Source organism: Macaca fascicularis, chromosome 10 (assembly GCF_037993035.2).
Source record: "Macaca fascicularis isolate 582-1 chromosome 10, T2T-MFA8v1.1".
In the NCBI taxonomy this organism is placed as follows: Eukaryota; Metazoa; Chordata; class Mammalia; order Primates; family Cercopithecidae; genus Macaca; species Macaca fascicularis.
Window position 1 is genome coordinate 67,541,439 of NC_088384.1, and position 27,408 is coordinate 67,568,846.

The window sequence follows — 27,408 nt, forward strand, 5'->3', positions numbered from 1 at the left end:
TACCTGGCCCTTTGACCTGTAATAAATATTTACTGCTGAGAATGCCTGACTCTGTTTTCTGATTGCATGCACTGGTCACACTTCCTGGATATTTGATCAGTTTCTAATTTTACACCTAGTTACAGGTTGAATTGTGTCCCCCAAAGAGATATGTTGGCGTTCTCACCCCAGTAGCATTGGATATTACCTTATTTGGAAATAGCGTCTATGCAGATTTAACTAAGTTAGATGAGGTCATCAGATAAGACCCAATCCAACAGGAAAGGGGAAACCTGGAGGACCATGTGAGGACACTCTGGGAGAATGTTGTGTGAGCATGGAGGACTGGCGGGATGCATCTACAAGCTAAGGTATGCTTGAGGCTTCCAGAAGCCGGGAGAGAGGCCTGGAACAGCTCCTTCCCTATCACCTTCAGAGGGAGCACAACCTTGCCGACACCTTGATTTCAGACTTCTGGCCTCCAGAACTGTGAGACAATAAATTTCTGTTGTTTCAAGCCATCTTGTTTGTGGTGTTTTGTTACAGCAACCCTAGAATATTAATGCATGCCTGTATTTCTACACAGATACATTCTGAGGTTATTACAGTCATTGCTACAAGTATAGGTCCTGGTGTTTGACAGACCAGGAGTGAATTGTGGCTCCCCACTTTCAAGCTTTGTGACTACAGACAAATCACTCCATCTCTCCGTGCCTCAGTTTCTATAATTTGGGGGAAAAAAAAGCATAAAACGACTTCATGCGTACCGCGGCGGTGACGCACGAAGTGATCATCTCACAGGCTGGTCAGGGTTCTGAGATGAGGCCAGCCCACGTGAAGTCCTGAACAGAGGTCTGGCTCAGGCGGTGCCGGGACCCTTGTAGCTGCTGGAATTATTCCTTGGGATCTTGGAGTGCTTGGCAGTGGAAGCTCGTGTCTCTTGTGACATGAAACCCAAGATCAGCATGGTTCCAGGGCTGGCTTCGTGACACCCAAACTGTTCAGTCACACAGGGCCCTGCATTTAGAAGGGCCCCACCCTTGGTTTAATGTCAGATGCTGCTAGAAAATCACATCATATGGGGATCAAAGACTGACCACTGGATTTAAAAACGAGGGAGTCATCGGTGACCTTGGCAAAATCAGTTCCGGGGCAGTATCCTGGCTAGAGTGGTACAACAGAAGAAGCGAAGGAAGGGACCTGGGGACAGTGAGCACCGACGCGCTCATAAAGAGTTCTATGTAGAATGAAAGCTGAGAAAAGAGGTGGGAGCTGGAAGTAAATGTGGAGTCAAGAGAAGGTTCTCTAAAGATGAGCCATACTACAGTATGAATGCACCTGGATGGAAATGACCCAGGAGACAGGGTGAGAAACTGGTGACCCAGCAAAGAGCGGGACAATTGCTGCTGTAATGCCCTTGAGTATCTGAGAGAAGCCTGGGTGGACTGCGTACCCGAGAGCGCGCATCTGTTCTATCCACGGAAGGCTGGGTGGACTGCATTACCCGAGAGCGCGCATCTGTTCTATCTACGGAAGCCTGGGTGGACTGCGTACCTGAGAGCGCGCATCTCTTCTATCCACGGAAGCCTGGGTGGACTGCATTACCTGAGAGCCCGCATCTGTTCTATCTACGGAAGCCTGGGTGGACTGCGTACCTGAGAGCGCGCATCTCTTCTATCCACGGAAGCCTGGGTGGACTGCATTACCTGAGAGTGCGCATCTGTTCTATCCACGGAAGCAGGAGGGAGCTGGAGCCTATGGTCGGCATGCAGGTGGCTTGGTAGTGTTTGGGAGGGGTTTGGGAGTTCTGGAAGTTCTGCGGATTAGTTCTAGTTTCTGTGCAACAGAGCAAGATCCTGTCTCAAAAAAACGAGGAGAGCAGGAGGAGGCAGGAGGCTTGAGAAGGGAGGGACAGAGTGGAATAATCATCCAGGGCATGTTTTTTTCAGAGCCCATTAGTGGGTTGTGAAAGCAATTTAGAAAAGCTGCTGTCAGAGCATTTTAATGAAATGAAAGAGGATAGGATCAGAGAGAAGAAAAAAGGAAATACCAAAGTAGTAAGTGTTAGTTCCCCGAACTCTCCTTCACTCCTACACATATAAAAATGTAATTTTAAAAAACAAGTGTGTCGAAGATGGAGCTGAAGAGGTGTGTGGATGGACCAAGAAAAGGGAGCTGGACCCCTCGAGACCGACAGCTGTGAATCCCTTAAGGAGGCTGTGGTCTTCCTGGCCGTGTCCGTCTGCCTGGTGCAGGCACAGCCCAGGGCAAGTGTGCTTCAGCAGGGGTTGGGGTTGAGCCCAGGGAGTGCCCTGAGAGAGACCAGGCAAGAGAATTGAGGAATACGCAAAGGAGGTGTTATGTGTTATATTATGAAACATATACCTGGTCTTTAACCCTGTTGCCTGCCATACAACTCCAAAAATCCTTAGACTCTCCAAAGATGTTTCTGCATGCTAATGAGTGGATTGACAGATGGCAGTCCCTGGTTACGGGAAAGACCAAGGCCGGATTAGAGGACTGGGACTTTGAGCCACTGTCTCACTTGCAGGGACGGGAGAGGGACTGAAGGTTAGGTTGATCACCAATGGCCAATGGTTTGACCAAGCAGACCTTGGTAATGAAGCTACCACAAACACGCCAAAGGCCTGTGTTCAGAAAGCTTCTTGGAAGCTGGCCTCCCCCTATGCTTCTCTTCATCTGTATCTTTTGCAATGTCCTTTACAATAATCCAGTAAATATTTATATTTCCTTGAGCTCTGTGAGCTACTCTAGCAAATTAATTGAACTCGAAGAAGGGGCTGGGGGAACCCCGGCTTGATGCCGGTCGGTCAGCAGATCTGGAGGCCGGGACTTGTGGGAAGGTCGGGGCGGGGCGGGGCGGGGCGGGGCGGGGGGGGGGCAGTCTCGCGAGACTCAGGCCTCGCCCTGTGGGAATTGAGCTGGAGGATGCACAGCTGGTGTCGACTGCTTGGTGTGTGGGGAAAACCCCCACACATTTGGTCACAGAAGTCTTCCATGTTGATGATTATTGCGAGAGCAGAGGAAAAACACGTTTTTGTTTTGTTTTTCACGTACAGGTTATACGTGAAAACATGGAATTCTTGCTGGGAAGGAGGCAGCAGGAGATGGAAGAGGGACAGAGGCCAGGGGCAGAGCTATGGGTTGCAGGACTTGGTGGTGACTGAGCGGAAACAGCTCCGCAGGGAAAACAAAATTTCACATTTCCTCCTCCAGACGGAGGGCAGGGGAATTGTGTCCCCTTAGAAACGCTCATTTGCAGAGAGGTTCTGTTAAATGGCTGATCGGGAAATGCTTTAAGGGTCAGAGGGCTTTCTCCTTGCCTCTGCACTGGGCTTTTCACATGTCATGTAAACAATTTTGAAGTCAAATGGTATCATAGCTGGGTCAATTTCTCCAGCACTCACCCAGCATTGTTTTCCTCAAAGGCAGTTCTGTTAAATTAAATAATCCTTCCTTCAGCTCAGTCAACCTTCAACAGCTATTTTGCTAAATTTATTACTTTTTATCTTTGCTTCAGGAATGATATTTATTTTATAAAAGCATCATAATCCTTGTGAAATATGAAGTCTTGGTTCTTATGCCAGGCTCTTTTTGTCTCTCTAAAAAACTTGAGCATAGCTTTCTCTGGAGCCTTTTATACCTTCATTACACCATCTTCCATGAGAAATAGAAATAATTCCTCAGAATGTTAAAGACCAACTACAACCAAGAGGTTTAAATGGGCTTATAGGAAAGTGTAGCTAAAATATTCACTTTTTCTTTTCTGCTGTTCATTTTCTTTTGCTCTTAGGGTTGATAACTTTTTCTCTTACAATAATTATTGTTATCGTTTATTGATTCTTTTTTTTTTTTTTTTTTTTTTTTGACGGAGAGTCTCACTCTGTCGCCCAGGCTGGAGTGCAGTGGCATGATCTCGGCTCACTGCAAGCTCCTTCTCCTGGGTTCATGCCATTCTCCTGCTTCAGCCTCCCAAGCAGCTGGGACTACAGGCACCTGCCACCACGCCCGGCTGAATTTTTGTACTTTTTAGTAGAGTGGGGGTTTCACCGTGTTGGCCAGGATGGTCTTGATCTCCTGATCTCATGATCCACCCGCCTCCGCCTCCCAAAGTGCTGGGATTACAAGCATGAGCCACTGCGCCCGGCCTATGGTTTATTGATTCTTAAGCTACATGAAATATACCTTAGTAAAAAACTTTTAAAAGAGGTTGATTTCTACCTTATATCAGCAGTTCAAATTAGACCTTATCATGATCTACCTCCTGAGGTCTTGAAACACAGTATTTAAAGTATCTGATTCTATATGGCGCTGTCATGTTATTCTGCTTTCTCAGCCATTACTCCAGCTGTTACATGCTCAGAATAGCAGACACACGGAATTCTTACTAGTGGTTTGTCACTGGTAGGTGCTTCATGTTAAATTGCAGCCGCCTGGTAACAACAAAGTGCTTCATCTCTGAAATCTCTTGTGATTTGCTAGCTTGAAGTAATTTACATATCCAACCCTGTTACACTTCACTGGCAGGGCCTGTGCAACCTACCAGAGATGGAGGGGCAATGATGATGACGACAGCACAGAAAGGATGGAGGTGGGAAGGTGCCTATGCATTCAGATACTCATGTGTATTTGAGTAAGGATTTGACAAACTACTAGCCTGGGTGGTGACGGTATGCACTTCTGTGCCCTGACCTGGTTAGGAGATTCTTCTTCATATCTTCACATTCTCTGGTCTCCTAGACCCAAAGCTCTCAGTGTCCTCTATCCTACTCATTACTTACCCTTTAAGGAACTCAGAGCCAATAATAATAGAAACAGAAAGCTGGCTGGGTGCAGTGGCTCATGCCTATAATCCCAGCACCTTGGGAGGCCAAGAGGGGTGGATCACCTGAGGTCAGGAATTCGAGACCAGCCTGGCCAACATGGTGAAACCCTGTCTCTACTAAAAATACAAAAATTAGCTGGGCGTGTTGGCGGGCACCTGTAATCCCAGCTACTCAGGAGGCTGAGGCAGGAGAATCACTTGAACCCAAGAGGCAGAGGTTGCAGTGAGCCGAGAGTGCACCATTGCACTCCAGCCTGGGTGACAGAGCAAGACTCAGTCTCAAAAAAAAAAAAAGAAAAAAAAAAAAGAAAAAAGGAACAGAAAGCAAACTATTTCCAAAAAGGATATATATATATATATATATGTATCTTGTAATTATATTGAATATTTCCAATAAGGTCTAAAGGCATAAAAGTCAGCACCAGAAGTGTGAGAAATAAGCATGTATAGGACAGGTGGTTTCTGGTGGGTCAGCATAACCTCTGAGGGGCCAGTAAGCCACACTTGGCATCATGCTGTGTAATGTCAGTAAGACACTCCTGCTCCTCATACGATCAGGAGGTCACAAGAAATGACAATGAATTATTCATAACAATCCACCCTGTCTGCCTGTGTGAGAATAAGAACAGGTATCCCAGTCTGGCAAATGCTGCCAACGCCCTGTCCCTGTGCCTTCAGAGTCCTAAACCATTTTCATTCACATTTGCGCTCCACAGCCAGCACCTGGGTCTCTGTCAGAGGACAGCTCTCTATGGGACTTGCTTTGCCTGCCTGCAGAGAGAGCTGGAAGCACTTAGGGCAACCCTTAGTCTGACTGATGCAGGGGTATAGCGTCTCCAGTAAGCTGGCCTCCAATCTGGCTACTCTTGTGGGGTCCACAGTGTCTACAGAGCGTTCCCGTTTGCACCGCTGCTCAGCTTCCTTGCTTTCTGGCCCCCTTTCCCCTCTCTCCTCTTTTCCTGTGAATATTTCTTCATCCATTTTCCATGAATCCTCACCTCAGGGTCTGCTTCTAGGGAACCTGGTCTGAGACCTTCCCTCATCTCCTGTTATAGACAAGGAGCCTGAGATTCTATTTAGATCAAAACGTAGGGAACAAGACCAGGCAGAACCTAAGCATTTGTTTGTGGACTATACTGTTTCCCTCACGGACTTTCTCCATCATGACACACAGTCTGGATCATTGGGACGTGACGCTCTCCTAAGTTGTCCTCCATTTGTCCCGCAGTTACAGTTCTTGCCTGCCCCCCCGGACTGAAGCCCTCAGAGGGTCTGGGTCACATCCTCCGTCTCTCTCCATGTTTCGCAGGAGGCTTGCATTGATTTTTTTTTTTCTTTTGAGACAGAGTTTTGCTCTGTTGCCCATGCTGGAGTGCAATGGCATGATCTCCGCTCACTGCAACCTCCGCCTCCCAGGTTCAAGTGATTTTCCTAACTTAGCCTCCTGAGTAGCTGGGATTACAGGCGCCCACCACCACGCCCAACTAATTTTTGTATTTTTAGTACAGATGGGGTTTTACCATGTTGGCCAGGCCAGTCTTGAACTCCTGATCTCAAGTGATCCACCCCCCTTGGCCCCGCAGAGTGTTGGGATTACAGGTGTGAGCCACTGCATCTGGCCAGGAGCTTCGCATTCTAAGTGGTGCCATAATGAACTCGTGGGAGCTCAGAAAACAATACCCCAAAATGAGGGCGTCAGAAGCAAAAGTCATTCTCTGACCTTCTGCCCTCTGGTCTGTCAGCCACATCCTCCCTGAGGCTAGCCAGAGAAACTAGAATTCTCCTTCAAAGTGGGTCATAGGACCCATAACCTCTTTTCCCCAGAGCCAGCCACAAAACCTAAACGTACTGCTGTAACTTTCCCTCCACCATTCTGTGTAAAAACTGGCCATAAAGAAACTGTCTGACCTGCTGTGACTAACTGTAGGTCATGAGCGTATTCCAGAGAGGGTCTGGCTCCATACCTGGAAGAAAGGAATCTGCTCAGAGAGACCAGGAGGAATCTAGACAGACAGACCTTGCTGGGTCTCCCCAAGCAGTCTGTTCGCACTCAATCAGACTCTCTTTGTCCAATCACATTTCTACATGGCTGTCCATATTTGTTGAACCTAAACATAAACACAACTTCCCCTGTATTTTTGGGTCTTCATTCTGAAGGCTCCTCTGTATACACTTTAAGTAAATCTGTATGCCTTTTCCCCAGTTAACCTGCCTTTTCTGAGTTGATTTTACAGCAAACCTTCAGCAGGTGAAGGAGAACTTTTCCCTTGGCCCCTACAAACTACACGTTCCTTCCCTAGGTGTTCCAAGCCTCTCTTGTTTCTCACTCTTTTCTTTTCTTTTCTTTTCTTTTTTTTTTCCCGAGATGGAGTCTCATGCTTTTGCCCAGGCTGGAGTGCAGTGGCATGATCTCAGTTCATTGCAACCTCCACCTCCTGGGTTCAAGCAATTCTCCTGCCTCAACCTCCCAAGTAGCAGGGATTACAGGTGTGTGCCACGACGCCCAGCTAATTTTTGCATTTTTAGTAGAGATGGAGTTTCACCATATTGGCCAGGGTGGTTTCGAACTCGTGACCTCAAGTGATTCGCCTGCCTCAGCCTCCCAAAGTGCTGGGATTACAGGTGTGAGCCACCACACCCAGCTTATTTCTCACTCTTTGCACTTACCACTCCTGCCTGGAACCCACGTGTTACTAGTTAACACTGATGATTCCATCCACCATAGCTTAGACATCCCTTCCATTGTGAATCCTTTTCTGATGCCCAGGAAAGGATGAAGTACCCCTTCTGTATGCAACCACATTGTCCTTGAATAGAAAGCGGCCTGGGAACCAACCTTGAATCTGCCCTTTCCTAGCCCCATTCTTTGAAATTACTCTACCTCTGATCCCAAGGTCCCATGGAAGCACAGTTTAAAACAGGGAGATTGCCTGAACCAACACTAAAGTGTAGTAGGTTATTTGTATTATTTAGATCATATATGTAGTCTAAGGTCATCCTGTAAATGGTTTAGGGAAAGACATTAGCTACAAATATTAGGGAAAACGGGGGTATGAGATGTGCCCAGAGAAAGTGTTTGTCATAGGGAACACACACCATCTGTTAAGGCAGGAATCCCGGAATACAGAGAGGATGGGTGGGTTCCCCGTGACAGATGGCCAGGAGCGGGCTCCCACCATGGGGGAGGGACAGGGAGCTGTCTGACTGTCACTTCATACATCAGACCTCACCCGACTGAGGGGATAAGAAGCTTTGAAGAAGCCACCCTAATAAAGCACCTTCGTCAACCTAGGAGGACCATTCTCCCCATCTGTGCCTAGTCCGTCCCACTGGCTGTCCCTCCTTCCCTCCCTCCCTCTGTAGGCTCCTTTGCTCAAAAGCCATGAAACCTTCCAAAGGGTCTTGCCATCCATGAGGATGAAGTCTCCTTCCTTCAGCAACATTAGTCTAGCAGAGAGCCAGAGGAATCTCCTAAACCCACCCCATCCCACCCCCAAGGTCCCTGTGCTTACTTCATAAAAGGAAGAGGGATAAATACCTTTTCTTTTTTGAGACAGAGTCTCGCTCTGTCGCCCAGGCTGGAGTGCAATGGCCGGATCTCAGCTCACTGCAAGCTCCACCTCCCGGGTTCACGCCATTCTCCTGCCTCAGCCTCCCGAGTAGCTGGGACTACAGGCGCCCGCCACCTCGCCCGGCTAGTTTTTTGTATTTTTTAGTAGAGACGGGGTTTCACCGTGTTAGCCAGGATGGTCTCGATCTCCTGACCTCGTGATCCGCCCGTCTCGGCCTCCCAAAGTGCTGGGATTACAGGCTTGAGCCACCGCGCCCGGCTGATAAATACCTTTTCTAAAAAGACAAGAGCCTCCGACTTTGTGGGATCCCTGAATTGTCAAGGAGAAAAACCATTGCAAAGGACAGCAACAAGCACTTGAATTAGGGGTTTTCCAATTCAAACTCAACACAAATATGTCTGTCTCTCGAGTCAAGCACTGACCACACTGTCCTGCCCTTCCCAGTCTAAGTATCCCCTGCTAGGCTGCGAGGTCCTTTAGGCCCGGAATCTTAAAGGAGCACCTGCACACATGAGTGCAAATGAATCTTTGGGCCAGCCAAGATCCCACACCTCCCAGCAGAGCTGAAACCAGAAGCTGGTCTTGTCCAATCTGGGTTTGTGCCTTCCTCACCAGCCACCCCAGGGATCAGTGTGCTCATGTGGCCTGAACACATACAATCAATGCCCACTGGCTCTAATTCAGTGTCATGGTTTCCCGGAAAAAGAGGATCCTAAACTTTCTTTCTGGTCTTCGCAAATTAGGCTTAATATAATTCCAAACAAATACGCCGGAATACAATTTCACTGGAAGAATTAATGAGTGAATTTGCCAAAAAAATTTGGGGGTGGGGGAGAAGATAAAAGCATAGAAAGTGGCCGGGCACGGTGGCTCGCGCCTGTAATCCCAGCACTTTGGGAGGCTGAGGCAGGCGGATCACTTTAGGTCAGGAGTTCGAGACCAGCCTGGCCAACATGGTGAAACCCCGTCTCTACTAAAAATACAACCTGGTAGGCAGAGGTTGCAGTGAGCTGAGATCATGCCACTGCACTTCTGCCTGGGCAACAGAGCAAGACTCTGTCAAAAAAAAAAAAAAAAAAAGAAAAACAGAAAAAAAAAGGGCAGAGAGTGAAGTGGGACTTGCCCTTCCTAGTATACTTTGTTTGTATTGTGGAGCTGGGGAAAGGCAGGTTTATTCACCAAATGATGCCAGACCTGGGGGAAAACTATGGGGAAAAAAGAATAAACTTTTGTTCCTACTTTATAAACCGCTTACCAAATGATCCCAAATGAATTTAAGTAGTAATCTAAAAAACTGAAAGCAGAAACATTAGAAGAAAATATAAAAGGCTAGGTAATTGATTGAGGAAGTGGAAAGGTTTTCTATGCAGAGGGGCCATTAAGGAAATTTTAAGAAAAAGCACAAACATTTGATGATGCAAAAGGTTAAAGATTTTGTATAACAAAATGTATATCACTGAAGCGATAAACATTCAGCACCTAAACAAAGTCTGGACAGCAAGACGATGAGCGTTTAGGTTCCACGTCCCTTATCCGGACACGGGTGTGTTGAAGTCAGACATACCGGGACTGCTAGGTCCTGCACAGACAAGGTGGCTGGTCTCAGCACTCAACTCCTGGTGTGGGATCCTGGCTCACTTCCCGAGACTCAAAGGTTTCCATGCAATCTGACTAGTGCAGCTGCCCTCAGTTACCACACAGGACAGACATCTGCCTCCATTCATGTTTTAAAAGTATTCTTACAATCAAGCCATAGTTAAAATGCAATGGGGGAGTTCAGTATTTGGGAAAAATCTGTAACAATTTCTTAACAACTAAAGTTCATCCAGCTAACTATTTAAACTAGCTATTTTTTAAATTTTGAATTCCTGATCTACCAAATAAAATCAGATACATAAAAAACAAAAAGTCTCTTTATCCAATTTATTGGATTAAATTACTTTAAAAAAAGACTTCACTCATTAAAAATACAAATGTTTCCAAATTTGCTTTTTAAAATGACTCAGATTTTGAGAATTTGAAGCAAGTGGGGGATTATGTATTAATACTCCATGTACTATCACTTGGCCAGATGGCATCATCAAATAAAAATGAGATATACACTCATAGTAGGAATTAGGACACCTCCCAGATCCGTTTCTCATTTGGGTACTATAAAACCCAGCAATGTCTTTTAAATCACTCTTAGGATGATTTTTAAAACAAACCAGCATACCTTTATAGCCTTTCCTACATCAAACTGAATCAGGGGCTCTCAATCACGGACCATCAAGTTTTGGGGTAATTCAAAGTTAGTAATGGAGGTTCTTACAACCAAAGATTTTTGACCAGAATAAGATATCTCACACAGGCTGGAATGCCCATAGCCTTAAAAAAATCCAATTTTATTTTCTTAGACTCTTTTACAAAATGGGTGTGTTTAAACTTTCACCTAACCATTAGTGAGTTTAAAAACCATTTCTGCTACAAAAAAACAGTGTCATTTAATCATTCATTCATTCACTCATTCATTATGTGATTATGCTCTTGAGTGGTTTTGCTAGTGGCTGTGTTAACTTGTGTGGTTCTATTCACACTTTCAGCTGACATTCCACACTTCTCTGTGCTGATATACATATGTATTTTTTTATTTTTATTTTTATTTTTTATATTTTGAGACAGAGTCTCTGTTGCCCAGGCTGGAGTGCAATGGAGTGATCTTGGCTCACTGCAACCTCCGCCTCCTGGGTTCAGGGGATTCTCCTGCCTTAGCCTCTGAAGTAGCGAGGACTACAGGGGACTGCCACCAGGTCCAGCTAATTTTTTTGGTATTTTTAGTAGAGATGGGGTTTCACCATGTTGGTCAGGCTGGCCCTGAACTCCTAACCTCAAGTGACCTGCCTGCCTCAGTCTCCCATAATGCTAGGATTACAGGCATAAGCCACTGCACCTGGCCAGGACTTTAAAACTCAACAGGTTAAAGATCACACTTAGGCCTGTGCACAGTGGCTCACGCCTGTAATCGCTGCATTTTGGGAGGCTGAGGCAGGCGGATCACCTGAGGTCAGGAGTTTGAGACCAGCCTGGCCAACATGATGAAACCCCGTCTCTACTAAAAATACAAAAAATTAGCCAGGTGTGGTGGCGGGCACCTGTAATCCCAGCTACTAAGGAGGCTAAGGCAGGAGAATCACTTGAACCGGGGAGGCGGAGGTTGCAGTGAGCCGAGATCACACCCCTGCACTCCAGCCTGGGCAATAAGAGCGAAACTCTGTCTCAAAATAAATAAATAAATAAATCACACTCAGTATTTCCTCCCTACCTTCTCCCTTGTTCGCACAGCACGATGATATGTGCATGCTCACATACACACACTTGAACTCCATGGCTTGCCTAATGACTCATCAGCCTTCTAGTCTCTTCTTCAACTCCCCTTGTCACTCCCCATCGCGCCCCATCTGATAGGTCCATTTTTCTCAAAACACTCCTTCCCTTGACTTCTGTGACACCACCCTGTTTAATACATATCTCTAAATGAGACTTTTTACTTTTTGTGCTTTGGAAAAATCTACGAAACAAATCTTGAGATACATTTGCTCAGCATTGGAGACCTAGAAATGTCTGCAGATGAATGTTAAATTTGCATAGCCATGCCTCTTTGATCACTTTCCAAAGCCTCCTCCATTAGCCCACAATACTCCTTTGACTCCCTGAAATTCTAACTCCAACTTCCCCACTTCATCTCCTTAATTGCAATAACGCCTCAATAGCTGAGGTTACTGGTCCGTGGAAGGTGCTCTAACAGTAGATTGAAGGCAAACTCTAATTTAAAAATACCTCATTTCAAACAGTGGGTGTTTGCGAAAGGGGGCTGCAGCTCTTATGAGGAGGGATTGCTATTAGCAGGCTCTGTTTCAGGTCTGAGACACCCAGAGAATGACGGTTGCTATCTTTTCATAAGTAAATGTCCACACGCACTTAGACACCCTAGAGAATTCACTTGGCCAGCACCCAGGGAGAGAGGAAGTGAGAGAACTGAAAATTCACTGAGCAGGAGTACTTTCTCACTCAATGGATGTAACTAGCCAAGAGGAAATAGTGATCTCAGGACAAGAACCCTGAAGTTACCACCCCATCTACAGAGCTGTGTGTGAGGACATTCTCAGAGTTGGGAAGGCTGGTTGAGATCTGAAGGCTTCTGGGCAGCAAAAAGGCAGTGCTCTCCAGAGGCTGGGGTTCCCTCAGATCATATCTGATCAAACCCAAAGAACCTACTCATATTAATCGGATGCAGGGAAGCTACTTGAGTTAATTGGATACATAGATCAACAATCCACTCTAAATTTACAAAGGTGGATTATTATGCTTTTCTAGTGTCCAGAATACACATTTTTACTATCCAAAATACCACATATTACTTGGAGTCAACATTCCTTGGAAGCTGACCCGGACATTAGAAGATTCTGGGAGAACTGAACAATTCCCAAGGTGAATTTCTTGGAACAATGGATCCAGAAGGTGCTTCATGAGAAAGAGTGTTCTGTGGCCAAAGAAAGTTGGCAAGCATCCCATACTGTGGTGTCATTCTAGAGAGTCCCAATATATGGTATAATAATAAAGACTCCTTAAAGTCCTGCCATAAAAATCAGATTAACATTAGCATTTCCCTAACATATTTTATCACTGTAACTCATTAGTGATTGTTTAGCAAGACTGCATCCTAAAACACAACTCGGTGAATCCTGCTCTGTACACACACTGCATGGAGCGTGCCTCTGGGCAGGTCCGCTGTGCTGCGGCAGAATGACAGACTACTTTTAGGCCTCCATTTCCTCACCTACAAAATGCAATGAATACTACTGTTGTGGGAATGGCTGAGATACTATCTGTAAAGCCATTTTATAATGTGCTACAAAAATGTTATCTGCTTTCTTCAGAGGCATTACAGTCCCGAGGGTGCACTTCTTGCTGTGCAACTCCTCCAAATGCCTTGACAAAGGGATACTTTTGCTCATTCATTCATTCATTCAACACCCCCTCCTCTACTGGTAGGTCTTAAGGGCTATGGCCTGGTTTTCAACCCCAGGAGGCTTACAGACAGTGGGCAAGTGAGGTCCACTGCATTGCTTTAAGTGATACACATACACACACACACGGAATTCTGGTGGTGGTGAGGGGGTGTCTTACCAGGGAAAGCAGGATGGGGTCAGGGAAATCTTTCTTGCTGAAACTATCAGGATTCTTGAAGGATCATTAGGAAGGTTGGATGTACAAGGGGAGTTGGGCACAAGGTCAAAACACTGTAATACGGAGAGTATGTGAAGAATGGGCCTCCCATTAATGGGTCACATGAGCATGGACCTCCCAGGGTAGCATACCCTGTGTTTCATCTGTGATACCTGATTCATCTGTGTCCTCCAAGCAGAGGAAGAGGATTTAGCTAAGCGAGGAGGTTCTTTCTGGAAAGTGGAAGTCCTGAAGTGGGTAGTGGCCCTTGACTTTGGATAAGGTATGTGGCAGGGCACCTTGGGTGGGGATAAGAGTGCTGCTGTGAAGTTAACTTTAAATAAGCACATGCCCCCAGCACTTTGGGAGGTCGAGCCGGGCGGATCATGAGGTCAGGAGATTGAGACCATCCTGGCTAACACGGTGAAACCCTGTCTCTACTAAAAAAAAAAAAAAAAATACAAAAAAACTAGCCGGGCGAGGTGGCGGGCGCCTGTAGTCTCAGCTACTCGGGAGGCTGAGGCAGGAGAATGGCGTGAACCCGGGAGGCGGAGCTTGCAGTGAGCTGAGATCTGGCCACTGCACTCCAGCCTGGGCGACAGAGCAAGACTCCCTCTCAAAAAAAAAAAAAAAAAAAAAAAAAAAAAAAAAATAAGCACATGCCATAGCCATCCTGGGAGTCAAGCTCCTTCCCACCTGCCCTACACTAGAGGTCAAGTGTGGGCTATTTCAGTTTCCTCCTCTGCTCTGATGAACTGTCTGAAGGAGAATGTTTCCAGACAAGACACGTCTTGATAGCAGATTGGTCTTCCCCATGTCTCCAGCCTCCAACTATTGAAAGTCTCCAAACCCAAAAGCTCCTGTCAACAGCCTTCTTCCCAAGTTTCAAAAGCAAGGGTGCTTCGCTGTCCCAGGACCCTACCAATCCCTAGCTTGTGATGCTCTCTCCAGAGGTGCCAAAGCATGGGAGTGCACACTGTGGGTATTCCAGAGGCAATATTAGAACCTGAGGCAAAAAGGAAAATTAGCACCTCTATATCCACGTATGACAACATCCTCCCGGATTTGAATTAGGTAAAAAGTTCATAAAAGCTCTGCAGTCAGTGAACATGACTACATCTGAAGCCAGAGTTGCTCAGTCTGTTGCATGCCACTGTCAACTCTCAAACCACCAGCCAAGGGAACAGACAAATGGGGAGGCTGGGGAGGGAGACTGGATATGACTGTTCCCATTGAACAATAAAGCAGTGTTTTTTGTTTTGTTTTGTTTCGTTTTTTTAGAGAGAGAGTTTCACTCTGTCACCCAGGCTGAGTGGAGTCGCACAATGTCGGCTCGCTGCAACCTCTGCCTCCTGGGTTCAAATGATTCTCCTACCTCAGCCTCCCGAGTAGCTGGGACCACAGGCACGTGTCACCATACCCAGCTAATTTTTGTATTTTTAGTAGAGATGGAGTTTCGCCATGTTGGCCAGGCTGGTCTTGAACTACTGACCTCAAGTGATCTGCCCACCTCAGCCTCCCTAAGTGCTGGGATTACAGGCGTGAGCCACTGCACCCGGCCTATGAAGCAGGGTTCTAACAACACCCACCTTTATTTAAAATGTTGATTTTTGCTTATCATGGATTTTTTACATTCAATTTGGTTGTGTTAAAAAGATCGTATTAAAATACTATTTATCTTAATGATGGAGTGCTGCCCTGTGTGTTTCTTTTTTCCCAGTAAACCCTTTGCACTCCTAGCAAGTGTTTCTTTTTGCTTCGGTATTTACAGTCCTTTTGGTCGAAGAGTACTCTGATGTTTCCTTACTGATGACACCGTGTTCCTAAGAAACCCCAATGTGCCCAAAACCGCGCAAGGAAGTGCGGCTACGCTGCGGAATTAGGAAAACTCCAGGGATTTGAGAGCTCTGAGAAGAGAGGCGCCTCTCAGGGCCCAGGGGACCGATCTTGCCCTGTATTTCTTGGCAACATATCACAGGCTTTAAAGCTGAACTTCTGCAAATCCTGCTGTCCCCGCTCCGTCGAGGGGAGCGCCACCGCCGGTGGGTGGACGCGGAGCCCGTGGGAGCCCAGGCCAAGGGTGGAGGCCAAGCCCAGAAGGGGGCGGGGAGGCCTCAAAGTGGGAAAGTGGCCCCATCCCTTCCCGGCAGGAATCCGGGGCTCCTCCTCCGTCCGCTGTGCAGCCATCAATCACCGCAACAGCCCAAGTGCCCCCTGCCCGGACACAACACAACAACCCTCCTGCTTTTCCACCCGCGGGAGGAAATCTCCGGTCGGAGCATCTGCCCCGCACAATGGCTGGACGCACCAGTGGGGTCCGCGCTGGAGATCAAAGCTGTGCGACACCGGGTCTAGCCCGCGCGCTCAGGCGCAGGGAGCACTTGATACCCCACAGGCAGCCCTGCAGGTAGAACTCCACAAAGGTCCCTACCAAACTCCGTCCCTTGCACACGCACGCACACCCGCACCTCAAGCCATAGTGCCCTCCAGCTGCCCCTCACCCCAGCCCCGCACAGGTCAGCTGAGGACACCCGGTGACCCTGCCGGGACCAGCGGCCACCTCGCGCTCCGGAATGTCACCCTGCCCCTTGTCCCCACTCCCTGATCCCCCTCCCTGCTTCCACCCCCACGATCCCCGAGGACGCGCTCTGGCTATCTTCCCCAAGTCCCCTCCCGAGTGGGGAGAGGGTGCGCGCAGCAGCACCCGAGTCTGGAACCCCAGAGAGCCCCACCCGTGCCCGGAGCCTCTCCGGGTTCTGGGTGCGGGCACAGGGGGTGGGGTCTCGGCTGCCACCGCCCCTTACCTCGCGCGGGCCCTGCCCGCAGGTCCCGGAGGCGGGGGCGACCGGTGGCCCCAAAGATGAGCGCGGGGCTGGGTTTCACCGCCCGGGAGGAGCAAGAGGAGGAGGAGGAAGAGGAGGAAGGGGGAGAAAGGAGGGGTGGGGAGGGGAGAGGAGAGGTAAAAGGAGGAGGGGAGGGAAGGGCTTTGTGTTTGCCTCGGGCCGTCCCTCGGCAGTAGGGAGCCATCCCCCTCCCCCAGCCACCTTCCAGAGCTCGCAGAGGGGATGGGGCGGGGGTGATCGGATCGGAGGCAGCGACCAAGGCGCCTGCGCGACCCCAGGTCCGGCCCATCCCTCCACTCCCTCGTACCGCAAGCCCCCGCCCCTCCTGACAACCACCCGCTACGCTTACCGGTTACAAGGAACCCAGGCTGCAACCAGGAAAAACTGCCATCAGAAAGTTTATCTAAGCCGGAGCAAAGTTGGCTGGACCGGCCCCTGACCCGCCTGGACGCCGCCGCCCCCGTCTTCTGCGCTCCCCGGCCAGGCGAGGACCAGAGTTTTGTTGTCGGAGATTTCTTGCCTTTCTTGTTTTAGCACAAACGCGCACGCACCCCTTTCCCATAACGAGCCCCTCCGCCCAACTACAGATCCCGGGATCTGTCGCTGGGGCTGGAAAGGCCCCACTCCAGAGGCCTGAGCTGGCTGCGCCTCTTGATCCCGGGGCAGGTTCTCCAGGGTTGGACACGCTCTGGACGCCTGGGCGGGTTGTTTTGCTTCGGCCTCGCTGGCCGGGGGCCCGCCCACCCCGCCTGGAACGCGGTTTGGATCGGTGCTGGGAGCCCTCTGTAACCCCACAGAAGGCCTCGCAGGCAGGCGGGGACGCGAGAGCCGCGGGGCCGGTTCCCCGCCAGCATCCAGCCCTTTCGGAATCAGGCACGTCCCTGGTGATTCGCTGGGTTTTCCCACCTCCCACGAGGACCTCACCTTTGGGAATTAATTGCTGACAGTGTTAGAGTTACAAAGTAGTCAGTGTCACAGAGGGAACCTACGGTGTCAGAGAGACAGTTGTTACGGGCAGAAACAGAAGAGCGAAGCGGAAAGAAAACAAACCTTATTTCTGTTCTTGTTCCACTTCAGACAGTAGCAGAGGAGACTTGGATGTCATTGGTGTTGCTTTTCGTGATTCCTGCCTTCTAAAATCCCAAGACTTATTTATCATTTAGCATCAGCTCAGATCCCGGGAAAACAGCCCCCCGCACTTCTGTTTCTGCTCCAAGACACCCATTAAATAAATAATTGAACACCTGCTGGTGCCAGGAAGTTCTAATGCTTGGGATGTGTCGGTGAACAAAGCGAAAGTCTCCCTCACCTGGGGGAGCTGAAGTCCTGTGGGGAAGAGGTGGGAGACAGAGGGTAAACCATGGCCACCCCTAAGTCAATTATTTGGGGTGTTGAAAGAAGTCGGTGTCAGGCAAAACAAGAAAAAGAATATGGGGGCCCAGAGTGCTTGTGTCAGGAGCAGGTCACAGAATTAAATAGGTCACCGGTGTGGTCAGGGTGGTCCTCGGGGAAGGTGGGATTTGAGCCTTAAGGGTTTGAGCAGAGGATGACCTGATCTGTTATTGCTGAGAACTCAGTCTGATGCTGTTTGGAGAGCCCACTGTCCAGGTAGAGGTGGAAATAAGCCAGGAGGCGATTGAAATAGTTCACGCTAGAGATGGTGGCTGGTAGCAGGCTCAGAGCAGGGGTGGTGGAGAGAGCTAGTTGGATTCTTATTTATTTTGAAGGTCGAGCTGACAGCAATTCCTAAGAGGTTGGATACATGGGCAAAAGGGAAAGGTGGACAGAAAGGTAGACCTGGCCCCATGTCCCTCTCTCTTCTCTTCCTTTTTCAGCCGCAGAGTAACCCAGTTTTATAGACAAAGGGTGCCAGGTAAATGCTGAAGACACCTGACCTCTGCTCCTTTCTTCCTGTCCAGTTTTCCTTTCTCCCCTTCCACCCACTCTCTTGAAAACATCCTTCCTCTGCCCACATTGCACCATGGATGGTCCCAGAGGCTCAGTCTCTTCCAGAACTTGGGGGCCATTTTGCTCTGCCCTTCCCCAGAAAAACATCTTTTACTGTAGAAATGAATTTGGGGGTTATTTATTCAAAACGATTTATTGAGTACCTACTATGTGCCAAGCACTGTCATAGGCACTGGAGCTACAGCAGTGAACTAAACAGAAAAATCCCCGTGTTCTCTGCGAACTCACAATCTAATGCGGAGGGAGAGACAATAAACCAGACAAACAAGGTGAACGTGTAGTATTCAAGCCATAGAGAAAAGCTAAACCAGGAAGAGGAAGAGAGAGTGCTGGGGAGGCTGCACTGTAAAACAGCCATTCATCAAAGAAAACCGTGAGGATACATGGACTTATCTCATTTTTGACAGACTTGACCTCCCATCCCAGGGTCCCAAGAGACTTGAGTGGCTGCTTCAGTCAGCTGCAGAGAGCACAAGTGCTCGTGGGGCACTTTTGCAAGCTTGGGGACCGGCTAGCCAAGAAAATGTCATTTCTAATGAAGTTATTTGCCCTTTAAAGTAAACCAAGCTGTGTTGGTTCTGGAAGCATTGCCCAGAGCTGGCAACTCAGCAATTTGTTTCTCTCCTCTGTTGAGCAGGGCAGGTAGAGGTGAGTGTCATGTGTAAATAATTTGAAAAGTGCAATTTTTTACTCTGGGGTCTGAGCTATAAAATAATCATCATAATCATGATGGCGATTCTTGTTTATTGGTGGCTGCTGATACTGGGTAACGTCACCCTGCTCAAGCCCCATAGCATAGCCATCCCAGAAGATGGTAGAGAATATCAGGAGATACTTAACTATTTCCATGTATTAGAAATTACCTAAGCAGTGTTTATATAACTCTGCATCTCCCTCTCCAAAGATTTGGTTCTCAAAAGAGAGGAGGTTCTAAAAAGGAAGGGACATTGAAAAGGATACATTCTTTCTACTTTTTAACTTACATCTTTGTTTCAGAATCTAAAAGAGTCAGTGATTATCCCTGGAGTGTGGGAATACTGGGGCCTTAACATTTTTTTTTTCTTTTTTCTTTTGGAGACAGTCTTTTTCAGTCACCCAGGCTGGAGTGCAGTGGTACAATTTTGACTCATTGCAACGTCCACCACCCAGGCTTAAGCGATCCTCTTACCTCAGCCTCCCAAGTAGCTGGGACTACAGGTAAGCACCAACATGGCTGGCTAATTTTTGTATTTTTCATAGAGACAGGGTTTTATCATACTGCCCAGGCTGGTCTCAAAATCCTGGACTCGAGTAATCCACCGCCTTTGACCTCCCACAGTGTTGGGATTACAGGCGTGAGCCACTGTGCCTGGCATGGGCCCTTAACTTTTCAAGTTGCATGTTTATGAATTATTTAAATATTTAAATATTGTAAGAATCCTTAGTTAATCCGAAGAAAAAGCATTACCGGAAAGGGATCCCGATCCAGGTCCCAAGAGAGGGCCCTTGGCTCTCACCAAGAAAGAATTGGAGGCAAATCCATAGAGTAAAATGAAAGCAAAGTGTATTAGTAGCTGCCTGGGCTACTCAGCTGCTTATACTTATTGTTACTTCCTGGTTATATGCTAAACAAGGGGTGGATTATTCATGAGTTTTCCTGGAAAGCGGTAGGCAGGCAATTCCTGGAAGTGAGGGTTCCTCCCCTTTTTAGTTCATATAGGATAGTTTCCAGATGTTGCCATGGCATCTGTAAACTTTAATGGGGCTAGTGAGAGTGTCTTTTAGCATACTAATGTATTATAATTAGCATATAATGAGCCATGAGGACAACCAGAGGTCACTTTCATCCCCATCTTAGTTTTGGTGGGATCTGGCCTGCTTCCTTACCACATGCTATTTTATCAGCAAGGTCTTTGTGACCTGTATCTTCTGCTGACCTCCTGTCTCATCCTGTGACTAAGAATGCCTTAACCGGCCAGGCGCGGTGGCTGACGCCTGTAATCCCAGCACTTTGGGAGGCCGAGGCGGGTGGATCATGAGGTCAGGAGATCGAGACCATCCTGGCTAACATGGTGAAACCCCGTTTCTACTAAAAATAAAAATAAAATAAAATAAAATAAAAGTTAGCCGGGCGTGGTGGCGGGCGCCTGTAGTCCCAGCTACTCGGGAGGCTGAGGCAGGAGAATGGCGGGAACCCGGGAGGCGGAGCTTGCAGTGAGCCGAGATCACGCCACGGCACTCCAGCCTGGGAGACAGAGCGAGACTCCGTCTCAAAAAAAAAAAAAGAATGCCTTAACCTCCTGGGCATGTCACCCAATAGTTCTCAGCCTTATTTTACCCATCCCGTATTCAAGATGGAGTCGCTCTGGCGAGAGAATTGAAAGCACAAGTGTGAAGGCAATCTTATCTATAATTACTTAAGATTTTGATAACCTTTTTGACTTTAGTATTTAAATCACTTAAAAAATTTCCAAGTGTTGAGATTTCTTTGTTGCTGCTCTTTAAATTTTTGTTATTAGTTTCCAGGTTTATTGCATTGTGGTGAAGAAATGTAGCTTGTTCAATTTCTGCTTTTTTTTTTTTTGAAATTAATTGGGGCTTTCTTTGTGATCTAGTGTATGATCAATTTTGAAAAAAGATTTCCATAGTTATCTGAACAGAAGGCATATTAACCAAGCCCCATAATCTAGTTCTAGGCTGAGCGTATAGTAGTTGTTAAAAAAATTGTTTATCAGTGAATATGAGCAATAATTAAATGTTCATTCATCTTGCATATTTATTCTAAGTCTTTACATCATTTACTTTATTATTTCATCTTCCAGTCTTCTAGACTATACTCTGCCTTCTCCCCTACCCATCTTTGTGAAGAAAATGGATTTAGGATGGGTGTATTAACATCTTCCATTTCAATCAGAATTCTGACATTTTTCTTTGACTTTCAACTGCTCTTATTCCAGCATTTTCATGCTGTGTTACACAGTACAGAAATATGTATATGTACTATCACGTCACCACGGGCTACACAGTTATTGGTGTAATAAAACTCCTTTACCCCATTCAATGTGTTTCCCTTAATCTTTTCCTTGACTGAAATTCATATCATGATCCCTGCTTTCTTTGTCTTTGCATCCACATAGTACATTTTTGTCCATCCTTTGTTTTAAGTCTCTCTGCAGCATTTTATTTTGGAGGAGTCCATTTAAAGCAACATATACCATGATTGGATTTTGTTTTTAAACCCAACTAATGAATTTGGTTTAATTTCTGCCATATTGTTTTATGCTTTTGGGTTTTATGAAACCCTGCCAATTCCTAAGTTCAATATTTTTGGTTAAACTGACTGTGCTCTTATTTCTTTATATATTCTCCAGTCATTTGGAAAGTATTTATTGTTTTAACCATAGTGCTTCTTTTTTTTTTTTTTAATTTGAGATGGAGTCTCGCTCTGTTACCAGGCTGGTGTGGAGTGGAGTGGTGTGATCTTGGCTCACTGCAACCTCCACCTCCACCTCCTGGGTTCAACATTTCTCCAGCCTCAGCCTCCCGATTAGCTGGGAGTACAGGTGCTCACCACCATGCCCAGCTAATTTTTGTATTTTTAGTAGAGTCGGGGTTTCACCATGTTGGCCAGGCTGGTCTCAATCTCTTGACCTCGTGAGCCACTCGCCTCAGCCTCCCAAAGTGCTGGGATTACAGGTGTGAGCCACTGAGCCTGGCCTCATTTCTTTTTTCAATATAGAACTTTTGATTATCTGTGGGGTGGCAGGCACTGTCCTTGGTACTGTGGATATGTGATGAAACAGATCAAATCTTTCCTTCAATGTACTTATCATCTAACGGGTGGCATACAATAAACACATGAACAATTAAATATGAAGATATGCAGGGCATGATGCATACCACGAATAAAACAAAGAGAATAGTGTGAGGAAGAGTGGCTGGGGGCTGACTTAATTTGGGCTATCAAGAGAAGACTTCCCTGAGAAGGTTATGCTTAAGCTGAGATAAATGACAACAAGGATGCAGACAGAGAGTACCTGAGAAATTTTCCAGTCTAGGCAGAAGGAACAGCCAGAGACAAGGCCTTAAGGTGGTGTCAGGGAATACGAAGAAGCCCACTGGGGCTGGAGCTAGAGGCTTAGGGAGAGTCCTCGGGGAGGGTTCCAGCAAGGAATGGCTCAGTCAGCTTTGTATGTTTAAAAATGGCCACAAAGAAGGCTGTGGGGAGAAAGGATAGCAGGGAGGAGATGAGCAATGAATGGTAGAAGGAGACAAAAGAGGTAGACTTGCAGTACCCAGGCAAGGGATGGTAGATTGATTAGGTAGAGGGTTAGAGATGGAATAGAATGGGTGAATTCAAGGTAAGTTTTGAAGGTAGGACCCACTGGGCAAGCTATTTTACATATCTCTCCTGTAGTACATTTGAATACAATTTGGATTATACTTCAGTTGAATTTAGCTATCAATAAACTTATTAAACTTGTAGGGTGACTTAAAGTACCAAATATTTGTTTACATTAACTGAAAATACATTGTCTCGTTTGAGAATGTTTACAATAAGAAGTTATAATGAAATAGTGGCATTAAAAAATGTGTGCGTGCTTGTATACATGCATGTGGGTATGTGTTTACACCTTGTAATGGTTTGAATGTTTGTCCCCTCCAAAACTCATGTTGACATTTGATTGCTACTCCAACAGTATTAAAGGTGGAACCTTTAAGAGAGAATTAGGTTGTGAGGGCTCAAGGTGGGATCGAGGTCTTTATAAAAGGGTGAGTTTGCCTCATCTTGTTCTCTTTTGCCCTTCCACCTTCCGCCATGTGATGATGCAGCAAGAAGGCCCTTGCCAGATCCCAGCCCTTTGACCTTGGGCTTCTCAGTCTCCAGAGCTGCAAAAAATAAATTTCTCTTCATTATAAATTACCCAATCTCAGGTATTCTGTTATAGCAACACAAAACAGACTAAGACATACATTAAACGTTTCCTGCAAATGTTCAGAGGATAAGGTTTCAGGGCATGTTCAGGGGAGGAAAAGAGAGATCATACATGGATTTAGGCTTTCTGCTGAGTGCCTGGGTGGATCGTGGAGCAGTTTAAGGGGGTGGAAAATAGAGTTCCGGTTATCTTTAATTTATTTGAAAACTGCCTACCTTAACTACCAGGATAAAAAATACATGGCTTTGCCCATGTCAAGATGGAATTTATCATGCTTCCCAGTTCCCTACTCACAACCTATGCCCAGCCTCTCTCTTCTTTCTCTGGTATTTGTTTATACACTCTGAGCTTTAAAACAAATATTTGGATTAATGAATCATTATTTTTAGACTATACGACTTGTCTTTCAAGAATTATTTTGTATCTATAGATTTCAATTCTATTTATAACAATTACTTAGATTTAATTATTTATTTAAACTTGTTTCAATATCTACTTCCCGTCTTTCATATCTTGTCTTTGCCATTCTTAACGATACACCTTTTCATCAGAATAGAAAGAATATAACAAAATACTTTTTCAAGAAGAACATAAAGATCATAAGTTTTCTAAGCATATGTGTTTCTGAAAAAGTTTTTCTTATCTCTTTACACACAAATGTGTATGGAATTCTTGTTTTCTGTGGTAGATTTTCTGCAAAAATGGTCCTGACAGTTTTTCCCATCCTGGTATATGCACATCTATCACTTTTCTCATTAAGAGGTTGGTTTATTTCCCCTCTATTTGAATCTAGTCTCATTTTCTGAATTGCTTTGACCAAGAGAATATGGCAAAAATGATGCTGTGATACTTTTTTGCCTTGGGACTTTAAAGCTTTGGCTACCCCAATTTTTGTCATCATAGGATCCAAAATGATGTAGAGAAACTTGGGAAAGACTCTTGAATGATAAGATACCATGTAGGTGGAGAGAATGCCAGACAGCTTTCTGCCATCTGGTTACCCTAGTTGAGGATCTAGCCATTTTGGATGATCCAACCCTCAGATGGAAACCCTCAGCTGAGTTTCCAGCTGAATGTAGCCATGTCAGTGACCCCAACAGATAACACAGGATGCAGAAGAAGCACCAGCTGAGCTCAGCCAACCTATATAATGATGAAAAATAAGTAATTGTTGTTTTAAGCCACTAAGTTTTGGGGTAGTTTGTTACACAGCAATAGATAACTGATACCATTTCCCTTCAAAACTCATTAGACACTGCTTTATTACTTTCTAATGTTTAATCTCAGTGACAAGTTTGGGTTCAACCTGACTGTCTTTCCTCATTATTATAGACACTAATTTTACATACTTTAAGAATTTGTTTTATTTTCCTACTTTAAGCTATTTCCCAGTATGTGTTGGAGTATGAATACTTCTTCATTGATTTGGTATAAAACAGAGTTAAATTTTTGATATTATTTCAAGGATTTCTTTTTCAGCTCTAAAACATTTTCTTTAGGGAAACCCTTGATTACTGCATCGGTTCTAATTGTAATGATTCCTTCATCTAGACATGGGTGAGCAACTGCAGCCTGCATGAAACCTGGCCTGCCACCTGTTTTCATCAATACAATTTTACTGGGGCCCAGTCATACCCGTTCATTTATATATTGTCTATGGCTGCTTTCACACTTCAACAGCAGAGTTAAGTAGCTGCAACAGAGAACATCTGTATTAAGCATGTTTTTCTTTTTTTTATTCTGAGGCTTTGACATACAGGGCTTTGCGGACACTGGAAGGGACTGCCTCTCTCAGAGTTAGCTAATTCCTAGAGATAGCAAACAACTCTGTCCAGGAATGCTGCTTTCTAATGCAAATCAACCCATCTGAAACCCATACCCACCACCGCTTTTGTTGGGCTCTCAGAGTTGGACCACTATCCACCCGCCTCTAATCACCCCAGGGCCAGGCACCAGAAAACTAGGGACAGTCACTGTGCCCCAGAGCCCACCGAAATTATTCAAACCAGCTTGTCCTAAGCCTATTTACCTTGACTTGCCCATTCACCGAAATTATTCAAACCAGCTTGTCCTAAGCCTCTTTACCTTGACTTGCCCATTCCTACGAAACCACACACACACACAGAGGCTCCTGCCCACGTTTTCCCGTCACGTCCTCGGCCTCCTGACCAACCCTGATACTTCACAGTGTGACCTCCCTCAATTGCACGATGTGCTCCTCCTCTTGGGAACTGTAACAAACTATCTTTTCAATGGCAATCATCTCATTCAATGACTTGTTGGCTTCACCATACATGAATAATAATTAAACCTACATTTAAAAGACCATCTGGGGCTGGGCGCGCTGGCTCATGCCTGTAATCGCAGCACTTTGGGAGGCTGAGGCAGGCAGATCACTTGAGTCCAGGAGTTCAAGACCAGCCTGACCAACATGGCGAAACCTATCTCTACTAAAAATACAAAACATTAGCTAGGCGTGGTGGAGTGCACCTGTAGTCCCAGCTACTCAGGAGGCTGAGGCAGGAGAACCGCTTGAATCTGGGAGGTGGAGGTTGCAGTGAGCCAAAATTGTGCCACTGCACTCCAGCCTGGGCGACAGAGCGAGATTCCATTTCAGTAAAATAAAATAAAATCATCTGGCTCACAAAGGCTAAAATATACTATTTGGCTGTTTACAAAAAGTTTGTTCACCGCTGCTCTAGATCACCTATAATTCTTAGACTCTGTTACTCTTGTCCATGTTATTTGTCTTGGCTTCCTCGTCTACCATTTGCTCTTCAGCCTGCTCCAGTCTGTCCCTAGTACTAGACTAAAATGGCTTTTGTCGAAGTCACTACTGTCCAAGATGCTGCTAATTCTGACTCCCAGGCAGAGGAGTGGGAAAACCTTATCCAGGAAGAAAGGGAAGGCTTCAGGTGGGCCTTGATAGAGGCTGTTGTGATGAGGAATCTGTAGGTGGGCTAAGGGAAGAAGGTTGTCCCATGTGGTTGGTTAGAAGTGCATATTTAGTTCTCTCTGGTTTGTCCTTAGTTGGAAATTAGCAATAAAATGAGGGAAGCTGTCTGTGACTAATCAAGTCCTGGCAGTGTGAGACTGATTGTTATAGGGGTTATCATTTGGCTCCTTGGACCAGTTGTTAGATTTGGTGGTCTGACTTCCTACATAAGATTGACTTGTAAGTAGCAGACTGGCTTCCTGGGCTGGCTCCTACAGATAATTGGTTGATTTCCTAGGCTAGCTGCTGCAGGTTGCTGGTTAGAGTTCTATTTTTACAGATGGTCTGGCCGTTGTCCCTTTATATGTTCAGACTTGCAGCTCCCTAGGAGACCTGCAGTCCCGTACCAGGTAGCTATCTACATGGGCACTTCTTCAGGGTCAGCAGAAGAGCATCTCTCACTCTTATGCATTCTGGGAAGATGGCATTTTATGACATGCCATTACATAATCACGGGAGTGACATCCCATCACTGTTAACAGATTCTGTTGGTTAGAAGCAAGTCACAAGTCCTGCCCACACTGAAGAGGGAGGATTCTTTGGAGTATAACTCTGGGGCTGGAGATCATCAGGCATTTTCCCTACTACTTAGGATAGTGCCTAACATGAGAGGAGAGAGAGTGAACCCACAAGGAGAGCCCAGGTCCTGGAGAACAACTGTTGGTCACTGCCATTCATCGGTTTTCCACCAGATGACATCCGTGCTTGGGATTTCACCTTTAAACTTGTAGAAGAAGGAGCACTGGAAAGAAGCCAGTTCCACTAGTGCTGTGCCGGCCCTCATTTCAATGGTCCTCCAGCACAGAGGGTTGTGTGCTGCCCTGAGAACCTCGCTCTAACACCTGCAGCTCGGTGGCTGTGGCTGATTTCTGTGTGAAAGAGGCCAGGAGCAGAAATTAGAAGATTCCTTTCAAACTCTTCTCTCAGTGCCCTACCTGCACCAGTCTACCCAGTTAGCAAGAATTAATCTCTAATTCACTCCCTGGTTCTCTAGCTCTCTAATACTCTAAGTGAAAAACTTACGGTCCCAAAAATGTCATAGTTTGCCTCCATGGCTTTCCATGTCTCTTCTACTATCTCCTTA

General features: G+C 46.3%; 2 protein-coding genes and 1 long non-coding RNA gene across 11 annotated transcripts in view; 2 read left to right on the forward strand and 1 right to left on the reverse strand.

Annotated features, from left to right (window-relative positions):
• RIN2 (Ras and Rab interactor 2) overlaps window positions 1-17,135 on the reverse strand; it is a 252,492-nt gene extending 235,357 nt beyond the window's left edge. For 5 of the 9 annotated variants that reach the window (XM_074004670.1, XM_074004673.1, XM_065522710.1 and 2 more), the window contains exon 1: window positions 16,795-17,135. The gene's annotated coding sequence lies outside the window, so the exon portion shown is untranslated. Of the gene's footprint in view, window positions 1-16,406; window positions 16,670-16,794 lie in introns of those variants that run through there. The other 4 variants (XM_065522712.1, XM_065522709.1, XM_074004668.1 and 1 more) reach the window with 2 other exon arrangements.
• On the forward strand, window positions 12,882-17,126 carry LOC141407777 (uncharacterized). Its single transcript, XM_074003187.1, is given in 6 exon segments — window positions 12,882-12,894; window positions 13,799-13,860; window positions 15,431-16,009; window positions 16,141-16,789; window positions 16,792-16,958; window positions 16,960-17,126. Coding segments are annotated over 6 exon segments (1,593 nt in total). The 3' UTR covers window positions 17,083-17,126.
• Window positions 17,136-17,187: 52 nt separating the features above from the next.
• Window positions 17,188-17,692, forward strand: LOC135965595 (uncharacterized). Its single transcript, XR_010578552.2, has 2 exons — window positions 17,188-17,322; window positions 17,527-17,692. It is a non-coding gene; the product is annotated as an uncharacterized lncRNA (long non-coding RNA).
• Window positions 17,693-27,408: the final 9,716 nt, after the last annotated feature.